The sequence below is a fragment of the Aplysia californica genome, unplaced genomic scaffold, assembly GCF_000002075.1.
Source record: "Aplysia californica isolate F4 #8 unplaced genomic scaffold, AplCal3.0 scaffold01246, whole genome shotgun sequence".
NCBI classification, from domain to species: domain Eukaryota; kingdom Metazoa; phylum Mollusca; class Gastropoda; order Aplysiida; family Aplysiidae; genus Aplysia; species Aplysia californica.
The window spans coordinates 121,955-149,895 of NW_004798516.1; the positions used below are offsets into that span (position 1 = coordinate 121,955).

General features: G+C 37.9%; 1 protein-coding gene across 1 annotated transcript; it reads left to right on the forward strand.

Annotated features, from left to right (window-relative positions):
* Positions 1–1,501: 1,501 nt before the first annotated feature.
* Positions 1,502–27,924, forward strand: LOC101854381 (myotubularin-related protein 13; the record flags this gene model as incomplete). Its single annotated transcript, XM_035973453.1, is given in 17 exon segments — positions 1,502–1,692; positions 10,598–10,683; positions 11,094–11,348; positions 13,221–13,323; positions 13,885–14,001; positions 15,312–15,444; positions 16,167–16,275; positions 17,056–17,073; positions 20,646–20,759; positions 21,226–21,303; positions 21,598–21,711; positions 22,756–22,884; positions 23,442–23,540; positions 24,822–24,973; positions 26,331–26,493; positions 26,985–27,134; positions 27,856–27,924. Coding segments are annotated over 17 exon segments (1,944 nt in total), but the record flags the coding sequence as incomplete, so codon positions are not given.
* Positions 27,925–27,941: the final 17 nt, after the last annotated feature.

A 27,941-nucleotide genomic window follows, 5' to 3' on the forward strand; every position in this document is an offset into this window, starting at 1 on the left:
AATAATTATGAATTGGCCTACTGTTTTTTGTTGGCTATAGATTTTCTTCTTCTTCTTTTGTTGTTGTATTGTTGTTGTTGTTTTTAAATCTTGCCGTGCAATAATTACGTTTTCTTCACATTTAAAAATCGACCCTTACGTTATCTTTCCGTCACAACAATAACATCTAGTAGCAATTAGAGGTCTTTTTATGAATCTGAAAAAAATAAAAATTTGGGGGGTGCCTTGCAACGCTCTCAATCTGCATAGGTTCGTTTAGGCTGTGAGCGTTCGGGACATATAAAGCATTTTCATTTTGGTGGGAATCTGTTTTGAATTTAGCCCCGGGTGGCGACGAAATCTACTATAATAGGCTCTTTTTAGGACCAACGGGGATCTTTAACGTGCGCAACTTGCACAGGACCGGACCTTCAGGATTCTTCCGCCCTCATCCGAGAAAGCTATAGGTGTTCGATTTTACCTACCCTAAGATCTGTATGTGGTTGAAATATAGCAGTAGTCAAGGGCTAACAGTAGAAAGGCAGCAAAAAGAGTCAGGAGCCCAGAGGAAGAGGACAGAAGGGGGTTGGGGGGGGGGGGGGCAGAAAGTGTAAAAATTTCGAACGCGGACCTATTGAATAAGAGGCAAACACCGTGGCTCTAGACCACGAGAGCCCCCCACCCTCCCCCCAAACAGTTTTCCCCTCCCAGAGAGAGAGAGAGAGAGAGAGAGAGAGAGGGGAGGAGAGAGAGACTGGGGGAGAGGGAGAGAAAGAAAAGAGCCAGAGAGAATATATATATATATATATATATATATATATATATATATATATATATATATATATCCCCAAGAGTTGTGCACTCCGGTACTCTCTTATTTCTACATGCTATTGTTTAAAGTATTCTTGCAGACAAACTACCAAAACCTAAAAAAAAACCCAAAACCCAACTCCCCCAGCACCCCTTCATGTTGTACCCGAAACAGTCAGTTATATTATTATGCACTCCATTTTTAAAATAGAAAAATGATTTAAATATTAGGCCTAGGCTACTGTTTTTTTAATGGAGAACGACATAGATTTTGTGTGTCAAAACGAAAACGGGAAATCATGGGTTTTGATGAGGGATGTAATAATTGTTCGTTTCTATAAACTGAAAAGTGCTGCTTGAAGACATTCATGAACGCACAGCCCGGTAGTTCTTCTATACGGTAGCCTTATCATGTAGACTATATGAATTCACACAAGAAATCACATTATTCTTTAAACGGAACACAACCCCCCCCCCCCCCCCCCCCAAGTTTTCTTTAGGTCCATAACAAACTACACCCCACCCTATTATCCTTTATTGTATGTTTCGGTGGAGAAAGCAAAATAAATAAGCTTTCCTTGTGTTGAATGTTATGCCGGAGCCAGTGCCGAACGAGAACGCCTGCCACGGGTTCTTCCCAGCCCTACCCTCTGAGTCATAAATAGTGAGGAATAAACGATAACTTTTCACTAAAGCAGAAAATAATGCATAAAGTTCTGTTAGCTGCGTCCAGGCAGCAGTGATAATGATGGATTCAAGATGGCGTGGACTAGAGCTATAGATTATCGAATGGAAAGATATGTGGTGAACGAGTAATGAAATATCAAGGAAGCCTTTGAACATCGGATATGTCACGACTTGCAGACTACTTTGTTCTTGTCGGATATGATCATGAAAAAGACAGTAAGTTTTGCAAATGCAGTTTTAGGACTTGAATAGAGAGGTTACGTTGGAGTTATTTTGACTTGAGTTACGAAGAACACAGCACTGATAGCAGACTCAGAACGGAAGTTCACACCATTGAATGGTAAAGGGTGAAAGTGTTTACTGAAGATCATGATCTCTGTTTTAAAATTGTTAAATGAAGATAAATTCTGATGTATGGTAGATTCTAGTTGATCAAGAGATGAAGCTGGAAGTGTTTTAGTGGCAGCCTTCCCACCCAAAACAAACTCGAAGCAAACCCCGTAATCCTACGTTGCAGGAGACTCGTACTGACTGTGTAGTCAGCTGTGTGTCAGTGTCAGAGAACTGTTACTGTACTGTAGACTGTAGACCCTGTAGTCTGAAGTGTTACGTTCTCCTGTTGCGTCCTCTGTCACCAGACTCCACTTTTCTGTTATATTTAATTTAAAAAATGAAAAAAAGGGTCCCCAGTTCAGTTGCATTTTCCAGCTGAACTGCAGAAGTGACAACATCTCTGTGACTGTGATCAAAAGAGACCACACTCAGGGCCGGGGCAGAGTTTTGTTGAGACTTGGTCTCGAGTCCAAACCTTTCCAAAATCTCTCTAGAATCTAGATCTAAGATATCTAGATATCTAATCTAGATCGAGATGAGTTAATCCTGTGGTGCGATATATATCGTAAGCGATCTTTTGTGGATATATTATATCTCTGGAAGTTACACTTTACAGGTCGATCTTCATGATTTTTTCACCAGAAGTTAGAAAGACTTCCTCTCTATATGGTGTAGCGCATTACTGTAACAGCAGTTTAAAATATATGTTGTGGTCAGGGGCGGCTTGTGGGGCTAAAAAGCGGACGTGCACAATTAAGCTGTAAAACGCATGCTGAAGATAGTCAAAGAAGTCAAGGGCACAGTCTGAGTAAATGAGACGGTGTATACTTTTATGATCTTTTGGTTGGTGAGGGAGGACTCCGTGCTTTTATTTTCATTCTTTTTACTTGTCGCTTTGCTTTCTAGTACTAAATTTGTTTGTTAGCTAAACATCAATTTCGTTCTTCCTGTATTGGAACTGAACACTAAGTAAAAAATTAATATAACTTTCACTACTCCACTACACAACCATTCAAAGGCCCAACTCATAGGACAGTCACGTTCACATCCCTCAGGTTCACGGTCACAGAGTCACTTAAAATAGTGGCAAGACAGACAATGAACCAATCACAATTCACTTGAGCACTCCGCTGGATTGCTCCACAGGGCTCACATAATATTGGCAAAGAATAGCGTACGTACGGTCTATCTATCGCGTTTATTTTTAGACCTGCTACTGTGGTTATGTTCCGGCACTGTTCGGCAGGAGCACATTTGGGATGTGCCGTCTTATTAATTTATTAATGTACCGCCAAACTTGCTACGAGTGTCATCATCGCTTGGGTTATCCCCAAGAATGATTTATAGGTCAGGTTACACTGTTGGATATATCCTATTATGTTTAAATAAAGCGCATGGACTTTCGCATGGCATAGTAGATGTTTTACGGCGCTATAGACACAGAAATGACAGTTATAATGGTGCTAGTGAGGACTTTGTTTTGATATAATATTTGGCTAGTAGTGTTTGTTTCTGGCTTCTTTTAAATTACGAAGTGACTATTTCTCCGAACGTTCGGAAAAATAGTGCCGATCTTTATTTCTCCGAACGGTTTCCGGCTTCCGGTCTCGTGATTTTTTGCCTATTTATTGCGAGAGTTGGGCGCCAACCTACATTCTGCCTCTGGTCTGGGATTGGGAAGGAACACCGCATGGCAAGCCCGTCTACAGACAACCTTCAGTAACACCCACCACCATCATGCACATGTACACACACAAACTTATACACACACTAACTAAACATGATCAGTGGGCAACTTTTGAACGTATGACGAGCTGAGCTGTGGATGGAGAGACAGTATGAGTGAAAGAGCAGTGAAAGGAAGAATGTACGAGTGTATCCACAGGCGACAGCAACTACAAAGACGACGACACCGACCCCCCTAGCCTGGTACACAGCTCACGAACGAAAGGAATGCGGCTAAGGCAGTGTTTTGCCTATATTATTGTCCATGGTTCGCAGGGTGCAAGCAAGGGAATGCGTGAGATTTTCTTTGTGTGTGCCTGAAGGGAGGGGGTGGGGTGTGAAAGTCATACGGACGGGGATGAGCCGCGGGAGAGAACACGGGAATTGAATGAATGAGTGAAACTGAAAGAGAGGAACGACTCATGAGCCCTGGAGTGAATGGATCCTGTGTTTCTATTTTTGTATACTTTGAACTGTTACTGAATAAAGCCCCCCCCCCCCCCCTTTTTTTCCCCCCATAAAAAAATGAAAGAAAAACAACACACCAGAACAATAACAAGAAAGAAAAAAATACACACTAACAAAATAAAACACGCACAAAGAGGGAAAAATAAAAGTAACTGTAACGTATTCAACAAATCAACCTGGTGACAACAAGTGAAAAAGAGATGAAGTCGAAGTGAAGCTAGGTGAACTTTTTTTCAAAAGTAAAGAGGTTCGGTTTCTTTCTTTTTTTATTTTATTTTTTTTTTATTTGACTTTTATTCTCCGATTTGGGGACCAAAAAATGGAGCCACGATTGATTGGTCGTGACCGCGACAAACGCAGATATCTATGCTAGTTCTATGTGTCGTTATCAATAACCCTCCGTAGATCTAGATCTAGACAGCACACGAGTGAACACAACACATTAAGTTTTTAAAGAGCAGCACCCTTCATAGGCAACATGTCATATCTGTAGCGAAAAACTGTTTGGAACTGTAGCATTTCTTTATACATTATATTTACTGCGGACATTTTTTGGACCGATTGAACCATATTGTATACGAACAATCTTTGGTAGGCCTATACTATAATTATAGATATATATAATATCCGAAATTTGCGGAAAGGAAATGTGATTTTAGGGTGTTCGGAGAAATAGTGCCCAGCTTTATTTTCCCAAACGTTCGGAGAAATAGTGCCTAGCTTTATTTTCCCGAACGTTCGGAGAAATAGTGCCGGCCTTTAAATTATTATTGTGGGTCACGGCGTCACTTTTCGCCCGATTCTGTTACTTTTAGTTCGCGTGACTCAGCAGCCCGCCGGAGCTCCCCGGCTCGGGGTTATGGGGTTAATGAGCCCTGAGGCGACTTTGCCGGTGTCGGTCAGGAAGTTCGCATTTTTGACTATGTTTAAAACGATATAACTTCTTCCCCATCCCACACAGCAAACCATTACGCGGATGTACTAAAAGCTCAATGTCTTGAGATTTATTCTGCGTTAGAATGGTTAGTTTCTGTGCCTTAGTTTTTGTTCTAGACAAGTGTTTGTCGAGTACCCAATTTGTCCTATTTCAGTTACAAAGTTATGAATAAATTATTGTTATTTTAAAAAAGGCACGACAGATCTCTCCAAATTCTGTGTTAAACTGACTACGAATATCATGTCTTTTACCATGAGAAATCTTAAATCTGCGTTAATAGTCAAGTTATAAGAGAAGAAAGATGCACATCTGCATATTTTAACTAAAGACGATCAGCGTTAGCTCTTATTTTACTATTAAACAAGAGAAAGTTACTCTGCGTTTGTTCATGAATCATGCTGTGTCTGTGGCAGCCTGCATACAACTAAAAAGATATAATATAAGCGATTTAAAAAACCACAAAACCGTGTAAATACATGGGTAGAGATAAACTTCTAGTTTGGAATAAAAATAACGACAGCTAAAACATTCATTCTTAGTTTTTGTGTAGGAAATATGCGCGGACACAATTATGAATGTAAAGATATCAGTCACATTGTCAGTTATTGCAAATGGTCATAGAAACGTAAAAAAAAGCTGGAAAAGTCTGGTGCTGATTCAGTGTCCCTGGAAAGCTAGAAATTATTCTTATAACCCAATTACGAGAAGTCATCCCTATTATTCAGTCAACTTACAAAACCTAGACTTAGCGTTTTAAGAAAAGTAAGCAATTTCTGGAGTGTAACAGATACTGTTCGTGTATTAGATCTACGTTGAAGATATATTCTAGCACTCAAATCGATTTGTACTTTTCATTGAGAAACTTCATGATAACTTTTATAAACTTTCGAGAAAATATGCGAATATTCATGATTATATTAGACACATAAAGTTGTATTTGGAGGAATTACTTCGTAGCGAATTGTGTGCCCGATGGATAAAATTGCAAAATTACAGCCTTCTATTATAAGCGCAGATACCATCTTTTCTGAGTATCTGCACTAATGTTATGTCGTTCATATTCCAAAAGTTCGACAGATTTTGACGATGCGTTTTTTTATATTGATTTTTTTTCATTCACGCTAGTCCCAAAAAAATGACAATTTAGTATTGCCGACTCCAGCGCGTCTAACGAAATAACCAGACAAGTTACAACGTCTGTTCTTTTTTGAGTCTCAAGAGCAGAAATGCGTGCTTTGGGTGCACTAAATGAAAATTACCATAAATACAAGGATACACCTTAAATTGTACGTTGAAAAGTACCAAAAATTAAGTCGGCCCAGACAGAGCGGCGACAGGGAGCTGACCCCCGTGACCCCAACGTGATAAGGCACCCGGCGGGGAACCCCCCGCGGCAACTAAAATTCCACTGCCGGTGCGCCGTGGGGTGTTTTACGTGATAGAACATTTAAAAATTGTGGGCGGCACTGCACGGCCATGCTCAATGGACAAACCGCGCCTGGTTGTGGTGGTGTTTGTTTGGTAACGTGTGTCTGGTTGATGCACAAGGTGTCTGTTTGGTGCAACATATTATATCGTCTGGTTGAGTGCGCAATAGTACCATGTTTACAGCACTAAATCTAGATCTAGCTCTTTTCTGACACTTTTCATCTTTCTCTATCCTGGCCTTGTCTTCTTTTCCTTGCAAGAAGTTCCTGTAATGACCATTATAACGGAAGGCCAAGGTCAATGAGGCGTGTTCTTTTTGGGAGCTGTGCACCCCCTAACAGGAGATTTCCTTATAACCATGTGTATACGTATGTGTTTTGATAATGGATAAAAAGAAAGAGGTGCTGTGGACACAAGAAGGTGAAAGAAGAAAAAAGAATTTAGACTATACCTAGACTAGTATTTTTAAAGGAAAGGGACAAAAAAGAAGAAGAAAAAGACATGAAAAAAAGAAATTGAAAAAGAAAGGTGCTGTGGATACAAGGAGGTGAAAGAAGAAAACAAGAATTAGACTATACCTAGACTAGTATTCTTAAAAGAAAAGGACAAAAAAGAAGAAGAAAAAGACATGAAAAGAAGAAATTGAGCATTTTGCAGATTCAATTTCCATATTAATTAATTTTGACATGAGAATACATTTATAACTGATCAACTTCCAATGGCAGTATTATAATGCATCCAAACGGTAGGAAACAGTCTGTTTCAGTGCACAATGCAGGTCATAAAGAAATAACTTAATAATAAAAAACCAAAGGGCCTAGATCTAGAAGCCACACCATCATTGCCAACAAATAGCAAAAAAGCCGATACTGCGCACTGAAACGGACTGCACCAATTTGGTCTGCTTCAGTGCGCAACCCTATCTGGCATGTTCTTGGGCATTAAGAATAAGAAGCAGCCTGCGATAGTATTTATCGATTCTAGTATACATTCTACGATACATTAGAGCTAGATTAACTAGATGTGCTAATTAATCAACTACTCAAGCGCTTAGTAAATTCACTGATACCGGTTACGAAAACCATCAATTTGAAGGGGCAAAACTTTCCGACACCGTAGAACCACGTGTGTTGACTGGAACCTCCAAAACGAAAGTGAAATAAGCTGCATTCTGCGCATGCTCACAGAAAGTGACCTCGTTTTCGCTGTTCTTATCTAAAACAATGAAATCAAGTGGGTTGTTGGTGGGTGCTGTGGTGCGGTTTGCTATTATTTTCTTCTATCACAAACATCTATCGTGCTGATCTCTCCTCCTTCTTTTTTGTATTTGTTACTCTCTTGTAATACCTCTAATCTTCGGCACTTATATGACCTTATTGTTTACAAGTGCCGTAAAACACTTTTACTTTTATTTATAAAAATATTTTTTAAAAATGAAATCAAAGAAATCGACATCACTGAGTTTTTCTTCGTTATCTAGATCTAGGGATAAAAATGGTTTTAATGGTAAAACTAAAAAATAATTTGTCCTGGGTGGGTGGGTTTTTTTTTGCACCTCAAAAAAGTGCTTTTTTTTTTGCTGAGGGATCATTTGAGATGGTCTCAGTTGCCCTGCTTTATATAACTCTGCTGTGTTAGAGCGTGCTACCTCTGGACACTTTTTACACTTTACCTAGAAATTTGTTTACAACTTTCTTGTAGTGTTCTTTCAGTCTGTCTTGCTTTTTGCCAGTGTTAAAGTTAAGGACACCATGTTTAAAATCATGTGCATAATATGTGAGGCACCATGGTGAAACGAGGCGCTCATTAAAACAATGAAATCTAGTGGGTGGTTGGTGGGTGCTCTGGTGCGGTTTGCTATTATTTTCTTCTATCAAACATCTGTCGTCCTGATCTCTCCTCTTTCTTTTTTGTATTTGTTACTCTCTTGTAATACCTCTAATCTTCGGCACTTACATGACCTTATTGTTTACAAGTGCCGTAAAACATTTTTACTTTTATTTATTTTTTTAAAAAATGAAATCGAAGAAATCGACATTTTTTTGGCCGATGTGCAATTTTTAAAAATTCTTTTTTTGGCTCATTACCTTTCATGTCCATTTAAAAACACCTTTTTGTCTGGATTTTATTGAAAAACATTGATTAAAGGCACAGAAAAGGTAAATTTGCAGTTTCCAAGGACTCTCAGGCTATGGAAGTTACCAAAATTTGGCGACCGTTTTCGCACTAATTTCACCTCTGAAACAAGGAGACGCTGACCTCCTTCAATCGCAAATATTTCGACTTCTATTCAACATATATGGAAATTTTTTTCACTGAAAGGAAAGCAAATGAGCAGGCTTTAACATGAGCCCGCCCAAAAATTGATGAGTGCCTGATTCCACCACATCGTGACACATATTTCTAGCAGAGCGGAATAGAGTCAGTTCGTCTTGGTCTGTTTTTAGTTAGATGAAGAACATTTTCTAATAAAGTCAAAATAAGATTTAGTTGAGATCTAAAGAGAACAGTTCCTGTGGTGCTGGTCCACTAGATGGTCCACTGCCATGTTTCTGTTCTACTTTTTAGTTTACCACCGGACCACTCTCTGAGAACCGATTGACTTGATCATGGTCTACACTACCCCCACATTCTGCTACAATTCAGTTCACACATTTTCCCTCAGTTTGTGACTGTCATTGGCTATATATATATAATATTAAAAATGTTTTGGTGATTGTAGTTGGTTGGGTTTGGGGGGGGGGGGGGGGTAGAGAGAGGGGCTGCCCTTCGCTGCAAGATGTCTAAATGCAGAGATCTCATTATCTTAATAATTTTTTCACCAAAAAAAAATGATGAATGAATTATTATATTAAATTTGTGCAAGTAGAGTACTTAATTCCCTAGTTATTTTTACTCCTATGTTTTTAAGGTTATCTTTTGAACTGACATTTGAGGGAGAGATTGTTCAGTCTTTGACTTGATCTTATCTTGGAGTGTAAAATAAATACTGAGAAAAAAAAAGTGCAAACAAGCTCAGAGAAATTTCAGTTGCAGATTCAACATGTGATGGTCCCAGAAACTGGTTTAGCAGGACACTGGGACTAGGTCTGACATGATTTTATCACTGCTTGGCTTCTCACGCCCTATCAATGCCTCTATGGTGTGGAATGAAAAATCTCTATAGTGAATCTTCATGTAGTGACAGAGGTCAAGTGCCTTTCTGATTGTTTATCTTACTCCGGGAATGTTCGTTTTTTTTCTCTTCCTCCTCTTCAAATCTGCCTCCTCTTCAAATCTGCCTCCTATCATAACGGCCCAGTCTGGAGAAAAAAAAGGGCGGGACCCAAATATCTTTTGTATTGATGATAGCAGTCAGGTCATCGTTTCTTCATTACTTACTATTACGAACCGCTTTGGAATTTACTCTTCGTTTTATGATCCATGATGGTTGTGTTTCAGATCTGCCCTTGAGGTGCCATTTTGTTGTTGGGTTGTCTGAGTCTGGCCTTGTTGAAACATTTTTGTCATTTTATGTCACATGCCAAGCTGTTGCGTTTGGTGAATAAATGCAGCCGGCCTTTAGAAGCAGAGGTCACACAAAAATTTTCTTGCTTCTTCTTTCAGCATAGGTTCTGTTACGCCTTTATTCTTCTACTTGTTGCGTCCAGAAACTATTTGTAAAGGAGACCGTTCATCGGTTTGCTGCCTGCAGCTTTCTGGATATTATTTCGCAAGTGGTGCCAAGGCTACAAACTTTGCAGTCAATTCTCCTTTTTTTTTCAGTATGCCTTGAATTTGCATTTCATGACTTTAAATATGGGTTTGCAACATTTGGCTCTCGCTGAATTTCCTTCAGAAAGTATGGGAACAATTTAGGCGTAGATTGGATATCAAACCAAGACTGCATTAATTTATTTGGTTGTTTACAGACAAATGAAACTGCATGATGTAATCATAAAGAAATACTTTCAAGCTTCCCTTAAATCATGTACAGTCTTCTGAACAAGAAATAACTGTAACTGTAATATGAACAAGTTCTTGACAAACATCACGTCTTCTAAGTGACATCATACTGGATGTTTTAGTGTCCGGAAAATGCATTGAACAAAAACATTAACGGAAAAATGAAAAGCCGTTTTTTTATGGTGTAGAGATCACTCGTCACTTTTGGACTAGAATGTACATGTGGGAAAACTTACCGCATGACTAACTTCTAAGTTGACAAATTTGGCAATTTTTTTCTTCTAGGGAGCGGTACAAGCTGTGGCAAGATCTTACAGAGGTTCCCGGAAAAAGATTGGGATGACTGCCCTTTTATGCAAGGGCTTCCTTTGGTATGTTTTAATTGACCATTGAGAGCTATTCAGGACAATAGAAAATTATAGGGCCACACTATTTTTATTTAATAAGAATATGGTAGGGAGACAAATACCCCGCAACCGTTCAGTGTTTGAGAGAGAAAGTTAGTTGTAGAAATTATTTATTTTGTCAGTAGTAGTCTACTTTGTCATTCTCATCTGTTCAGTCAACAAAAATAGCAAATTATGAGTAACTGACCTTATGAAGTTGTTTTGTTTTGTTTTTTAAATGGAGAAATTCAATTAATCAAAACCTGACAATTCCCAATGATTTTTATTCTATTTATAATGGGCTATATTAGTGCTTTATTTCATAGCTGTGCTTTTTCATTGTAATTGTTGTAACACACGCCCATGTAACATAAAGTAACGTATTTTCCACCTAGTTTTGCCAACCAGTGGGATGGGCACTTTACAACCAGAGGCAGCAGCCATCCTTCTACGTGGCCGTGCTCACGGACATGGATGGGGAGCGCCACTACTGTGCCGTGTTCACATTCCATGAGATGGTAGCCATGACTCCGTGCAAGCCGGACGACGAGGAGGACGAACAGGAAGGAAGCATCATACACCACTCGTCGATGTTTGCCCCAAAGTCCATAGCTCTTATTTCCAGACATGACTACATAGAGGCCTTCCGGGTAACTAAATGCTTATTTTCTTCCCCCCCTGTTATACTATATGAGCCATTGCCAAAACGTGGGGAAAAACACATACATCTCACATTAGTGTGCATAAAATGTGATGCATTTGTATTTGAGCAATTGCCAAAACGTGAGACTCTCTTGAGACTCAGTGGTGCAAAAAAAATTTTCTTACCAATTTGACTCTCTTTTCTGTCAGTCACAGATTGCCATTTAGTGCTCATATTCCTAAAGTATCAGAGCAAGGAGACGTACAGTTTTGGAGATATGGGTCTATTGGTTTGGCAACTACTGTATTTCTTGTATGTAACAGTGATGACAAAAACAGATAAGCAGCAAGGCAAATAATGGACTTTAAATTCCATTTGTTTAGTAAACAAAGACTTCGTACACTATGAACTCCATTCATAATGGTAATATGAATGACAAGCTTTGTAACAATGACGCAGTGCACAGAACATGTCATCATTGTTATGTACAAGAAAGGATACACATTGGACATTATCATTGACAACACATCACAATAGTGAAAGGCTGTACAAATACAGTTATCAAAGCCTCAGTACCAGAAAAACACATGTGTAAAACAATTTTTAAACTAATATGAGCCAAAAGCAACAAAATCAATTGAGCTGACCTGTACATAACAGTGATGACAAACATGACTTGTACATAACAATGATGACACAATGTACAGGAAAAGAAAAAAAATCTTGTCTCCAGAGAGAAAAGCGCACTTTAAGAATAAAAAAACCCAGGAGAGGTTTCTTTTGCTTTGAAACAGATACCAGGTCATATCAAAGACAGTAGACAATCACAATTACATTGCTAATTATGACAAAGAGTACTCGTACATAACAGTGATGACAAAACATACTGGGAAAAGGTCAAATCATGCCTACAAAGAACAAATTTGCACTATGAGATACACAGATCAATAAAGGTGTATTTTGTTTCTAAATGAATCTTGCATGTATGAAATATATGTTGAAAACTTATTGATATTAGCAATGATGACAAATATTACTTGTACATAACAATGATGACACAATGACACAATGTATTGGAAAAATTGAGTTAGACAGATAAACAAGGACATGTTTGTTTATTTGTTTGAGTAAAGAGAGCACACATTATTTTTAAAATGTTTGCTCTTAGGACAATGTAATGTCTAGTACGTCAGGCTGTGTTGGACCTTTAAAAAGTTTTTTTTGTTACCCAGTAGCACTTTAAAAAAATCATGCAAATGAAAGAAAAAAAAGATGACACGAAATTGCATTTTAGAAACTTTAAAATGATGCTGCCTTTACAAGCTAAAGCAGTAGGTGAGCATACCTGTTCCAAGGACAAAATTAAGAATATATATCAGCAAACTGTGAGCACCGGACCAAGGCTTGTTTTTGTCATTCTTGTGTTAGACAATGGGCACCTCCTCTTTACCCCAATTTTGTCAGTAACCCCTTGGAATGAATTAAAAAATTAAGAATGTTTGAGAATTTTTTAGGAGTAAAGTATGATAGCATGCACACATATGAGCTTTAAATTTCTGGAAAAAAATGAAGTCTTAGTATTTCACAGATTCATATAGTAAAAGCACTTCCATTAAAAAAAAAATCTCAGAGCAGTAACATTATCTTTAGTTTTGATTTAAGTAGTTCGGCAGTTATTCTTAATAGTTCTGGAGTTACTTTTTCGGCAACGTATGATGAACAGTTGTGTCATATTTTGTTTATATCTGGGGGGTTTTCTTTCTCAGGCATAAACTCATAAAGTCTTGAAATCACATCTACTACAGTCCAGCTGTTAAAGAATATTGGCCTATAGGGTTCACTTTGTTTATTCATTTTCTCTGTTTATGTCTCTCTCCAGAACTGCCTGGGGATCATATACACAGTACACCTGGAGAACTTGACGGTGAAAATAGAAACACTTGTGGGAAATATTTTAGGGTGTGTTCAAGTCCCACCTGCGGGTAAGTGATTATGTGGAAGCAATGTTACTGAAAATCTGAAGCAGAAGTTAAGATTTTTAAAATTTTATAATCTAGTCTTTATGTTTACCCCTCTCTCTGTAGTTTGGGGTTGAATAAATTTATTTAATCACTGGTCAGGAGGTGTATTAGTAATACCCAAATTTCCCCCACTCCCCCAATGATCATATCTTTAGAGACACAGATTGGAGTGTTATGCTTCTACCATAATGTGCACAGTAGGCTTTTTTAGGCTTTTTTTTATATTGATCTGGAGTATCAGGATTTCCATCTGTGGATCATTTCATATAGTTCACTGAGCATACCTTTCTTTTTGTATTTGTTAAATACACACACAAAAAATAAGTTTACATTTACTAAAAGACAGTGCAAAAGTTTTTCCTTTAAACACAAGTATATTTTTATTTTGTTTTTGATTTTTACTTTTTTTTATAGCTTTATAAATAAGACACTCTCTTTCATTTCATCACTTCATTTTGTCTAGTGATTGCTGTTTTTTTATTTATTTTATTTTGAACAATTTCAATTGATTTGTCCTTGCAGGTGGACCGCAGGTTCGATTCTCTATAGGAGCGGGTGACAGACAAGCACTGCAGCCAGCCTTGAGTGCCAGTCTTCCTGTCAGCCATATTTCTGTAGCGATCCTCTTTGAGCAATTAGGTAAAACATCATGCTGCTTATTTCAAAATAGATGTCTTTACTGTTGTTATAGTAATTCTAATTGTTTTATACATGTTTATGGTTAGTTAAACACTGTTCCTTTTCTGTCTAGGCGCATTGTTGCTGTCTTTTTTTTTCTTCTTCAAATTAGGGTGTTTTACACCCCCCATCGACACAGTTTTAGATCAGTCAGGAGACAGGCTTTGACCCTGCCTGTCTGGGTCAACGTGGGCTGAGAGGGATACAATGTCCCAGAAGAAAGACTGCGATACTTGATAAAATTTCTAGCCTCACGGGGATCAATCTTGGGTCATTTGCATGTGATGGCGAAGCACCTAACTGCTATGCTACAGATGTCAGTCTTTATTTATGTACCAGTAAATATTTAGGTGGCTGTGCCTTCTTTCACACATTTATTTTGCACTAAAATATTACTTTTGTTTTTGTTTTTTAATAGAGAACTGATTTTGTAAAGAAAAATATCAGGTGTGTTGGGTTTTTGGGGGGTATTTGTAACATAGAAATAGTCATATATTGGTTGGCTCTCTTGGTTATGTTATGTGTATCGGAGTATTCCAGTTGTGGTTATCTTGGATAGTGATAGCATTCTTGTGGTTCTGTGGGTGATTGGTTGGCACCACTGGTAGGTCTTATTTCACTGTTTCTTATTTGTTTCTGTCTTTCTATGTGTCTTGCTTTTTCTTTGCTCTGAGAGACCATTATTGTGTCGATGTGCTTCTCTTTCTGCGAAGGAACAAATGGACCTGTTGTTCCTCTTTATAATTACTTTTGTCCTTCCTCTGTTTTGTGTAAATAGGCCTTTTCCTTTCGTTCAGACTTGTTATTAGTGTATGTATATAACTGTCATGTGTGTGGTTCGTGGATAATTTGGTGTGGTTTGCTTTTTCTTTCCCATCAAACATCTATCTTCCTTTTCTCTCTTCCTTCTTTAAAAAATTATTTTTAAAAATATTTGTTACTATCTTGTTACAACTAATCTCATGTGGGTGGTTGGCGGGTTCTCTGGTGTGGTTTGCTCCTTCTTTCGTATCAAACATCTATCGTCCATATCTACCCTCCTTCTTTTTTATGTTTGTTACTCTCTTGTAACTCCTCTAATTTTCTGGTGCTCATACACCTTATGCAGTTCCGAGCGTCGTAAAACTTCTACTAAAACAAAAACAACAACTAATCTCTGACACTTAAATGGCCCTTTTGTGTTACAAATGCCCCAAATATGCGTGCTACAACTGAACTAAAACAATAAACCTCCTTACACTCTCATGTTGGAATTTTTTATTTTATTTCAGGTGTAAACAATACGCTGACTGTGTTTGCCGCTGCCTTGACAGACCACAAAATTTTGTTCTACTCGGAGAGCTGCTCCCGGCTTTCTGATGCCTGCCGCGCCCTCACCGTCTTATACTACCCTCTCAAATACACGTGAGTGGAATGCAAATTACAATTACAGGACTGTTCTCAGCATTTTGTACTCTTTTAGGCTGAAACGAGCAAGTTTTCTGCTGCAACTTTGGTGTGTGGGTGGTTGGAAGGTGCCACTGGTGTATTTTGACTCTTTGCGATCCCACCTTGTTTCTTTCCGTGTGGTGTTTTTTTCCCTTACTAAAAGTGGCCAATCTCATTTTGGTGTGCTTTTCTTTACCTCAAAATTTATTTTAGTCTGGTTTTGTTCTTGTTTCTTTTGTCACTGCACTTATGTTGTTTTCGACTCACTTACTTCTCTGAGACAATTTCTATCAATGAAATCTTTCCCAGCACTTTATGACCTTCATTGTCTTAAAGTGGGTTTTTTTCAGAAGCAAAAGTGCTCCTGCTCTAGAATAAGATAATACCTGTTAAAGTATTTGTCTTCTTTTCCTTTTGGGTTCCCATTCTAGGCCTGGTAAGCTTAGTTTCTTGTAGAAGTCTTCCAGATGGAATAAGCTTTTCACTTCTATCCATGTTTTGTGTCCAATCAGCAGTTGGCTATATCATATCTTATGTTATTTACATTATTACCTCTTAATATTGATGTATGAAATTGATGGGCTCCTTGGTGTGGTCTGTCTTGTGCATTTCATTCTGTTTCTTTTCTATTAATAATTTCATGGTTCATAGTGAAATGGGTTACAGTATGACTTTATGACATGTTCTTATGTTTTCAGATATGTGTTCATCCCTGTCTTGCCAACGTCTCTGTTAGAAGTGCTCAATTCACCCACTCCTTTCATTGCTGGGGTGCATGCAAAGCTGAAAGATGACATTGCAGATTTGGTGAGCAATTGTTTCTTACATTTTAAAAAAGAAAAAATGAATTGTATAATGTATAGAATAAACAATAAGTGTAAGTTTTTTGGGGTTTTTGTTTGGTTTTTCTTGCTGAGATAATTTCAAGTAAGAAGAAAATGTGAAGGGAGTGTATAATGAAGGCTTTCATTAGTATGGCATGCAATGAAACTAGTGCATGACGTAGTTTTTCTCTTAAACATTGATTAACTTCTTTGGTTTTTTATCATGATAACAATCGTAGCCCAGCTATAATGTGAGAGTTTTGTCACTCATCTTGCCATTGTCTTCAGTGTACTTTTGTTTTGTACTTTGAATTCATACAAGACGACATGAAAGAGTGGCAGTTCTCAATTTGTATATGTATGTCAGTGTGTCAGTGAGTTGAAGTAGAGACTCCAAAATCGTGTGTACTTTTCAGAGAGAGGGAGAGAATGAACGAGAGAGAAAAAGAGAGAGAGAGAGAGAGAGAGAGAGTCCTGTTGAAATGTGTTCTGTTATTTTCACTTTTGCAAAGCTCATTGGTTTGTTTTCTGAAGTTTTTTTAAAAATGTAGTTGCAAGAAGTGTTGTTGAACGAGCTAGTTAACATTTCACATTGCTGAATGAAGAGACCAGTGCAAATAGTTTGTCCAGTATCTCATCTGCAATTTTTTTTTTTTATCACACTCTCTGTTAATGTTAGTTACTCATCAATATTTGAATTTGATAAGAGTCCTTTACCTCTCGTGACATCTCATCTCTCTGTCAACTTGTTTGCTTCTGAAAGAGTAAGCGATCAGAAATGGTGAGTGTCTCTGCCCGCCATGCTTGCTCCAGCTTAGGCTGTCAGTGTAGCAATGCTCTTGTATTGTCCTTTCGGTGGTAGGAAACCACTTTCTGAGTTTTCCCCTCAGATGTGTTTTTAAAAAAATAAAAATTATCACCTGTTTGATGGATAAGAGGTCAGTTTGGAAGTGTAAATGTTTTTCATTGTATTGTCCTTTCCATCAAGCCCCCATCCCCCTTTTTTTCTTGTGGGTATTTGGGGGAGGGGGGTTGTTGTTGAGGAGGGATGATTTTCTAACTCGTATAGAGGTAACAATTTGAAGTTACAGCAATGAAGAACAATTTGATTTGTCTGTCTGATTTTGAAATTTGTTCTATAATTTATAGATTTGAGCCCCTTCTTTGCCATTTTTAGAATATGACCTGTGCTGTGGGGAAAAAAACAACTTCACATTACACTGAGCCCTTGGTGTAGAAAAATATTTGTGTTCTATTTAAATGAAAGACTTTTTTGAGATCTCATATAGTCTAAGAAAATAATTTCAGTCGTCACAAGTCTTTTGTAATGGTATATGAGAGATGCCAGTATACTGGCTAACATGTGTTTTAAAAAAAAATGTTCAAGAGTGTTTGGAATACCCTTGTTTCTCAAGGGAAGATTGCATCCTTGAGATTAAAAATTGCCTTTCCGATGAATTTATCATAATGTACATAGTATGCATATTCATATTATGTTTGAACTGAGAAAAAAAAACCACACTTCAAATCTGTCGTATTGTGCAGTTGTATCTTTGCAGGTGTAGGGTTTCCTTTCCGCTGCAGTGCATAGATATTAAGATGAGGAATTGCCATGCTTTTCACGTGCACATAGTGTTTGACAAAAAGAAATGAGTGAAATCCTGTGAACACCAAACTTACTGTTAATCTTGTGTCTAGATATAATATTATGTTTCACTTTTGAGTTGTTTGCATATTTCGAGAGGTCACTGCGTTGCTACTAAGTCATTGTCATTGTTAAAGCTTCGTTTAATGTTCAGCTTAGTTTTCCCAAAGGTTGGCACATGAATGTGTCACTTTTAATTAGTTTTTACACCAACTGTATGCAAAACGCAGAGTGCTTTTTGAAATGATAGTTGTTGATTGTGATGGAATGTCTGTTCTTGACCCTTACCAATTACTGTTTTGGTATTACGTCATCAATCCTGTTGGTTTTGTGGGACTTGCCCTCATCTTTTTGTTTTTTCTGGTATGGTCACATTTTGTGGATGTGGAGTGTTCAGATTTGCATTTTTGTACCTCTCTGACTTTTGGTAATATTGCTCATGATTGAATTATGCAGTATTATTATTGCTTTCCCCCATTGTCAGCCAGTGAAATATGGGCGTCTTTATTTTTGAGGCAATTAAGTTTTCTTTCAAAATTTTTCATACATCACTTTCTAAAATCCAATAGACTTTGTTAAATGGATTGGATCACTCTGAAAGGTTTAAATTCCATTTGGTTGATTTTTAACACAACAGACCACCTTTCATTTCTTTATTCATGGTAGTTTAAAAAAATTTGTTTTTTATTTCTCCACTTTTTGTTGAACAGGTTTTCTCTCTCTCCCCCTATTGTAATACAATTGTTTCTCTTTGAGTAACACCAAATTTATAAAAGAAATTAGAACTACAAAATTTTATCATGTTGATTTTTTCAGCTTTTGTTGTGCATGTGAAAGTGATTAAAGTTACTTTATCGACAGCATTTTTGAAGCAATTTTAATAATAATCTTAGACTTCCGAAGGACGCAGGTTTAAGATTTATTACTTTCACTTTACTCAAGTTTAATGTTGAATACAAATATAATCTTCTCTTCTGTAAGAAAGGAATTTCATATTTATTCTCATCCTTTGAATTTGTTCTTCAGTTCTTGATCGATGTGTATTTTGTTGTGAGTTAAACAAATTTATTGACTAAGATTAAATGATTCGTAAAATTTGTCCCAGTTGAATTGCTGTGAATGCATGTCTAATGTGTAACTCCTTGTTGTGTATTATTAGAAAAAGATTTATGTTGACCACCATCTAAATGCTTACCTGTCATGACTTCAGTATACGGGGGCTCTGTAGTGTCAAAGTACCTGGATCACCCACTGGTTTGTGCACGCGTGGTCAGTGAATGGCTTTGTGGGTTTTTTTCTCTGGTTATCCAGACCCCAGATTACAGGGTTGGCTGATAGAGTTCCTTGCCATCAAGGATGAAAACAAAAAATTGATACTTGACTGTAAAGTATTGGTGATGCAGTCTGGCTGAAGTGGTGTTGTTACTGTGAAAAGAATGTATATTTTCAGTCCTCTAATAGTCATATTTGTCAGACATCTGGTATTCCTGTTGATCCATGTGGGACTTGATGTAGTGTTTATAACCTGGCCTCTTTCCTTATTTTGCTGTTTGCGTTGTCAATTTTATTGTAAAAGTGAACCATTGTGTATTGGATCTCTTCACTTGTGTCCCTGGGTGTACTAGGTCTTTGACAATAAGAGCCTGGGTGTTTCATTATTCAGACTTTCGTAAGTGTTTGCAGGAGCTGGTTGTGTCTAAGTGAGTTGGTAATTGGATGAAGCATTGCTGTAGTCTGCTCCTTCTTTTTGAATGTTGCTCTTGTCCTATTCTGTAGCTGGCCCATGTATGGCCGTATTTTAATTTATTTTTTTTCATTTTTTTTCTTACCTATCATAGTGTACAATTGTCAGATTATTATTACCACAGATGGTGTTAGACCTGGGATTGTTTTGTTTTTTTCCTGCTTAGTGCCATCATGTGACCAACTTTGCTGACCTGTGTCACTGAGTTCAGCCGTTGGATGACACAAAAGGGCTGCATACTATCTGATATATCATAGCCCTTTGGCTCCTGTTGTCAAGTGTTTATATGTTAGACTATAGTGTCAAGGAACTGATTATGTTTACCATACAGTGCCTTTCAACATTATGACTTACTGGTTATACAATAATCTTCTACATAGTTGATACCCAATATGTGCTGGCAGTGTGGCTGTAGACTCAAACACAGAACCTCTTGAAATTGTGGTCTAAATGTCAATGATTACGGACTTACCAAGTTTTTAGGTTGTCTGTTTGTAGAAATTAAATTTTTTTTAAACACCTCAAATTGTGCAAGATAAAGTCTCACAAGATCAAGTAGTTTCCCTCTTTATGTGAGGTCTGTACTCCAGAACCTCTCTTCAAAGAAGCATGAAGTAAGATTACCTCTGTGTTGCTGTTGAGCAATTCAAATTTATCAAGCAGTAATGCACAACATTTGATTTTTAGTAGTGATTTGAATTTGACAGGCAGCAATGCACATATTTCTTTAAGCATGGGTTCAAATTTGGCAGGCAGTAATGCGCATACCTCTTTGTTTTTTTTGGGGGGGGTTTTGGCAGCATTTTAAACTTGGCTGGCAGTAATGTCTCTTATTTCTTTTCTTTTTTATTTTCTTCTTTTTTTTTCTTTGATAGCAGTTCAAATTTGGCTAACTGGAATGCTGAAACCTTATTTTTTAGTAGCCTTTGATCCCTCAAAGTTTTTCTGTTTTCTCTCCCTCCAGCTGGATGTCATCATTGTGGACTTGGACGGGGGCAGCGTCCGCATCCCTGAGTGTGTCACCATCCCACCCATCACAGACAGCATTCTCACCAGTGCCAAGAAGGCACTTACCATGGTGAGTGGGTGGCATGTTGTGCAAGGGAGAGATGCTGTGCTTTGAGAGCTATACATGTTTTATCTGTCAGAAGTGACGAGGGCACTGGAATTTCTTTTCCCAAGATCAGTTCAGATTTTGGTTGAAATCCACCCGAAGGGTGAAAGCTCTACAGCTGCTTGGTCCACTACAACCATATCAGTGGGAGATGAGAAAAGGATGAAGACAAGACACAGTTTCTTTGAAATACATTGTTTTGATGGTGAAGATGTGGGAAATAATTTTAACTTGGGATGAGGATCTTTTTTTTTGAAGATGTTGAAAAGCAGTTGAACAAAATCAATTTTGATATGGTCTTCACTATGCATATCAGAGTTTCGTTTAAATGTAATGAAAGAATTCATTTGTGATGGTTGAAATAATTTATTATTTTTCAGATCGCCGTTACAATTTTAATATTTCAGAGATATTATTTATGTCTCTTCAGATTTTGAATCCAGATCTGGTTTGTGCAGACTATGCCTATGCACCTTCCCCTAAAAAGCTGGCCTCTCATGTGCACAGGGTAAGTGAGCTATAATATATGAGAGGGAAGCTTAATACCTGATTGCTTTGTATCGGTGGTTCCCATTGTTTTTCTGACTTCAGGCCTCTTGGATCTAAGGCCACATCCTTAGCGCCCCTTCCCATGCACACACACACACACACACACACACACACACACACACACACACTCACACAAACATACAGATCTTTTCATGCTTTCCTTTTGACCCCCACCCTTATGAAATCATGTAGAGTTCTGTAACAAAATTGGTATTGAATGATTTTAATGGATTATAATCTTACTTTCTTTCAGGACAAGGAACTTCGAAGTGTGTTTATCCGAATGTTTGCTGAAATGTTCTCCGGCTATCGCTCAAGTTTGGCTATTGTCCGGATACACCCAACTCCATTCATCACATTTCATAAGGTGGGTGATGTGTGTTAGGTTTGAGAAGCAGCTGTCTGGAATTTGCTTTTGGAGTAAGAATCTATTTATAATCTCCGTTTATAAGTTGCTCTATGTTTTTTGTTTCGTTTTGTTTAGAGGAGAAGCTCATTTTTACCTGTGTAATATTTTGAAAGGTTGTCATTAATTCTTTTACTTATTGATGAATAAGAATTATTCATTTCTCTCGTGTATTTGTGCTTGTTTTGTATCATGAAAAAGTGATTAGTTGGGGGGGGGGGGGGGGGGGGGGGGGCGTTTATCAGATGGCACATTCTTCTTCTTTTCTTTCCTTCACTGGCTATAGACAGTCTTGTCTTGCTTTTTTCCTGGCATTAAATCACTTTATTCTTGTAGATATGTTTCTCTTGAACTTGGAAAGATTGTCCTAATATTTTCTCATGGTGTTATTTTTGTTGGACAGGAGCTGTAGGTTTGGTTTTTGTGGGTGGTTGGAGGGTGCTCTGGTGTGGTTTGCTTCTTCTTTCCTATCAAACATCTATCATCCTTATCTCCCCTTCTTCTTTTTTATTTTTGTTACTCTCTTGTAATGCCTCTAATCTTCTGGCGCTCATATGACCTTATGCAGTTGCGAGCGCCGTAAAACCTCTACTAAAACTAAATGTTTGGTTTGTAGTGAGGTAAAAAATATTTCTTGTCCATCGCCGAGTGATTTTCCTCTCAGTACAGTGTCCGAACGGGTTGTTGGAGGGCACCACTAGTAGGTCCTACTTCTTTAACATTCCCTCTTTTATCTCTGTCTGTCTGTCTTACTTTTTCCCAGCTCTAAGTGACCATTGTTGTGTCGACGTGCTTTTCTTTTCTCAAACAAACAAACAAACTGTGTTCGAGGACAACTGAGGTCTGTTCCTTGAAAATGAAGGGCTAAAGTGAGTCTCAGATGGCATTGAAGTACACCATGATGTAGGCAAAAAGAAGATTAAAAATGAGCTAATTCTAGAATATTTCTTTTGCCAATGGGCTGACTTTGTTTAAGGTGTTTAATTTTTTTTTTTATTCACACAGGCTCACTTTTTGGGTCAGAGGGGCATGGTGGAGGAAGAGTTTCTGGGCCGTGTCATTGACAGTATGGCATTCAGCAGCTTTGTGGCGGAGCGAGGGCCCCCTTACCGAGTTTGTGACATCTTTGATGAGGTGAGTTGGAGTAATTCAAACATGTTTTTTTTATGTTTGTGTAGTAAATATGTCACAGCATATTGGAATCAGGCGCTCGTCAATTTTTTGGCTTGTAGAGTTGTCGGTAGCATCTTAAAGCTTGTTCTTTTGTCTTGCTTTTGGTAAGAAAATAGCTATCTATCTTAAATAGAAGTGGAGATATTTGTGATAAAAGGAAGAGGGGGTCAGATGGTTTCAGAGGTAAAAATTAACGAAAAAATGGCGAACAAATTTTGGTGAATGGTAAAACTCAAGTGTACCCCCGCCACCGCCACCCGCCCCCCTTCTCACAAATTCTAACAGTCAACAACACACTAAAAGAAATTTTTTAAAAATAAAATAAAAAAATAAAAATTTGGGATAGAGTCTAAAGACCTTTCTACTCCCAATTAGACCATTCTGTTTTGTCGTACCAATCTTCTCAGGTCTTTGCCTTGTATGAACGTCTTACCCCCCCTTTGTTGAGCTGTGTTGATGGGGGCTTAAAACACCATACTTTTTTCTTTTTTTTAAAACAAACTTTGTGTGTCCACCAGGTGTCGGCCACAATCCAAGAGCAGCTCCAGGAGGAGCACAACAACCCTGTACGGATGATGGAGAACATCAAGGAACTGGCCCATCACCTGTATCTCAATGTATGTGTCGCTTATTTTTTCTATGTGTATCTTATGTCACCGTGTGTTGGGTTGTTTTGGGTTGGGTTTTTTTTGGGGGGGTGGGGTGTCATTTGTATGGTAATGTATGTGTTGCTTGTTTCTTCTTTGTCGTCTTTATGTTGATGTATGTGTTGCTTGAATCTCCTGTGACATCTGTATGTCAATGTGTGTATTGCTTGTTTCTTCTTTGTCACCTGAGTGTCAATGTATGTGTATGTGTCCTTTGTTTCTCATGTGTCATCTGTATCTCCACGTACATGCCATTTGTTGCTCCTGTGTCATCTGTATGTCGATTTTCGTGTTGCTCGTTTCTTCTGTGTGGTCTGTGTGTCCATGTATGTGTCACTTGATTTTCCTTTCTTCTGTATGTTAAACATGTGTGTAATGAAGTGACCAACTCCACTAAAATCATTCGTACAGTAGATGGGGGAAAAGGTTTCTTTATTTCAATAATTTAATGGGATTTTTGAGTTACCGTTGTGTGTTACTTTTACTTCTAGTTGAAACATCAGGTGCACATTGTTTTCTGGATGAACATAGCTGAACCATATTTTTTTAAATCTTGGACAACTACTTTCTGCGTACAGCATTGATATACATTCCAGCTGAATCTGATGCCTTGGGTGGTGATGATGAAAGGCACATGTTGTGGAATAAAGAGTGTAGGAAGATGTCAGTTGCAGAAGGTTTCTTTTGAAAATTGGAAGGTTGAATTCCTCTACTGCCTCTTTATTTATTGCCTCTCTGCTCTGTCGATGAATTGCTTTTTCTTTGAAGTGAAATGTAGGGTTTTCTTCTATATTTTCCTTCTCTTTTGTTTTTGTCTGTCTTGCATTTTTCCAACACTAAATGACCTTTGCCATGTCCATGTTCTGCTCCTTACTCTGGCAGCTGTGATAACATTTTTAAAAAAAAGAAGTTTGGGGTCTAATTTTTGTTACAGACAAATTTCTTCCTTTATTGTTGTTAGGTCTTATGTGGGTGGTTCTTATTCTTATTCTGTGGGTGGTTGGCAGGTGCTCTGGTGTGGTTTGCTCCTTCTTTCCTATAAAAAATCTAACGTCTCTATCTCCCCTCCTTCTTTTTTGTGTTTTGTTATTCTCTTGTAACACCTCTAATCTTCGGCACTTATATGACCTTATTGTGTTGCAAGTGCCGTAAAACACTTACTAAAACTAAAACTAATTCTTATTCTGTACTTGGAGAAACAAGTATTGTTGCATTATGAGTATGTTTGTTTTTATTTTTACCCCCCTTCAGGAATGCCCCAGTCAGCAGCCATACGTCCCTAAAGTTCCAAAGCCAACAGAAGGTGCTTATGCACGTATACACCAACCAGCGTTCCCAACACTGGACGGGAAAATGATCCAAGACATCATAGATGAAGGACTCTACACCAACAACACAAAAAAGTAGGCTGCTGTTTCCATACTATTTGTTTTGTTAGGATGTTGTGGCGTGAGGATGAAGTGTCTTTCTCTGGTGAGTTTATAGGCTTTGGCTATATGAACAGGCTTTTGAGCCATATTTGTATAGGCCCCTCTACTTGACATCAGTGTCTTGTGTTCGTGCTGCACAAGTTTGGTTAAGTTTTGAGAAAATTGTCCCCCACTTTCCTTGAGCTTTCCAAGATGTTTAAGAGGGTCATATGCTTTTTTGGCAGCTCATATCTGTGTGAAAAGCTCTTCTCTTCCATGAACTGTAATTTGTGAGGCATCATGGTGAAATCAGGTGTTCGTCAAAAAAATGAAATTTAAGAAATTTAGAATTTTTCTGTCAGTTTTGACATTTTTTTTTCGAATTTGAGTTTTTTGGCGTAACACCTTGTAGGTCCATTCAACAACATTCTTGTGTGTGGATTCATGGAATAACGTTGATTAAAGGCTCAAAAAATGTAAATTTGCAGTTTCCAAGGACTCTTGAGCTATGGAAGTCACCAAATTTTGGCGGCTATTTTGGCGCTAATTTTACTTTTGAAACCCGGTGTCCCTACCTCCTTCAATTGCAGATATCTTGACTTCCATTTAAGATAAATGGATATTTTTTTCCTCAAATGCAAGGCAAATTAAAAACCTTTTAAGTGTGTTACCAATCACTCCAAATACCCAAAAATTGCCGAGTGCCTGATTCCACTGCGTCGTGACACATTATTATGTCAAAATACAAATCCAAACTTGCTGATGAGCATCTTCAAGTCTTCTGACTTTCTTTCTCCTTTGAGCTAAAAGTGGCTGAGCTATGGTACTCTTTCAGCAACGAGTAGGTAATAGAAGCCTATGTTCTGAAGAACTGTTCATGTTCTAAACTGCTCTTAGTTAAGATTGAAATGATTGGATTAGATCAGTTGTACATTTTCAGAAAGAAATATTTTAACCCTTTTTTTTGTGTATTGAATTTTTGAGGTGGCTCAGGCTCACTCAGACTCTACGTCATGCATATTTCTGTATGTCTTTTTCTTAAGAATATACAGTCTGCTTTTTTTTAAGTTTCTGAAAATTCATGATTGAAATCAGTATGAACACTATTCCTGTGAAAACTGCACATGTTGAAGATTCTCCACCTTGGCTCACACAAAATGTTGAGTCAATTTTTGCTTAAGTCTGACAAGAGTGAGGGTCAATATGATACCTTCAGAAACTACAAAAGACACTACTTTCTAACAGGAATGATACTATAAGAATTAATGGCACTGTGGGGTGGAGAAGTGCAGTTCACTTCCCCAGCAGATGAATTAACACCTGGTTTTTAAATATTTATTTTTTCCCCAAGGTTAAACAGTGTGAGGACACAAAATGTGCGCATGGTACCCATGAGCTCCTCTATAGGTGCTTGGAGCCTGCAGAAAACACTGGAAAACAATGCAAGACGGCTGGAAGTGCTGAAAAGCTGTGTGAACTTCATCTTTGACAACAAAATACCAGATGCAAGAATAGTGAGTTTCTCTCCAGTCTTTTTTTTCTTATCTTAATCTTGCGGCTTTAGTTCCCCTCCTCCCCCCCATGTGTTTCTTTTTGTTTTAATCTGTTCCTTGTGAAATAATATGTTCTCACCTTCATACTGACTTGTTGTGAGTTACAACTCAACACCTGCCTTTCGGAATTTGGGTGTCTTTTTTCTGTACCAATTCACTGGTTAATTCCTGGTGCAAAGTTTGAAAAGACGTTAAAGGACTACATAATTTTTATGTGTTTCCTGGAAAATACATTAAAAACTATGAGAAACTTTAAATTAACTTTCATTCAGGGACATATGAGAAGTTTTTGTTTTTTGTATCTCTAAGTACAATATTTTGCTATTTCCTTTTTAAAGAAATTTCTTGTAATTAGCAAACATTGTTTTGAGGTTTCAAGGTGTTACGTTTCCTGCACTGCTGCAATTGGCATGGGAAAGCCCCTAACATTTTGCTGATTCCTTTATCTGTAGATCTTCCCTGCGGTCCTGAGGGCTTTGAAGTCTGGCATCGCTCGGCTGGCCCTGACACAAGAGCTTGGGGAGCATGTCCGCAGCAACCGTGCGATGCTGGAGCATCAACAGTTTGATCTAGTCGTCAAGCTGCTCAACTGTGCTCTTATGGTGAGTTGATGTACTGTTTGAGATGCACGATCTCTGAATTCATTGCCATCTCTGACACTTTAAACAAACAAAAAAAATGATATTCCTGATATGGTGTCTATCTTTGGTTCAAGTTCCCTTTTAGTATCAGTTTCTCATGATTTTTGATAGGGTTGTGTTCCTATCAATATCCATATCATGTATTAAAAAAAACAACTTCAGTTCCTAATTTGTGTTAATTTAAAAAGCTTCAGTTCGTAATTCATGATGTCTATAGCCAGTGCGTTGTGAGGGACTTTCAGGTGCTCACAATCATGGTCCATTTCAGATACTTTTTTCACGAACCAGATTTTGAAATGAGTATCTTTTCTTATACCTTTAGAGAGATTTAACATTCTTAATAAATGTACATGCTTTTTTGGGGGCAAGCTTTCCAAATGTTTATACAACTCCATACAACTCCGATACACTTAGGAAGAAGAGTTTTCACTCTTATATCCATTTTCAATATATTGTAAGGGGTAAGGAAGAGTTTTCACTCCAATATCCATTTCCAATATATTGTAAGGGGCATAGCAAGGCCTCTGAGTTTAGGTCAATTTTCTTTAGAGAAACTGGGTTTTGCTTTGGACATAGGTTTGTTCATAAACGGTAACCTGGTTGATGAATTCTCTGGTAATAGGTCTGGTTAATGCTTTCTTCCATATGATTTGAGTAAATTCTGTTGTATTTTGTTTTTCAGAATGATTCCAGTTTGGATGAAAATGGAGTGGCAGCAGCAGTACTTCCTCTTGCAACAGCCTTTTGTAGAGTAAGTCTGGCTTGTAC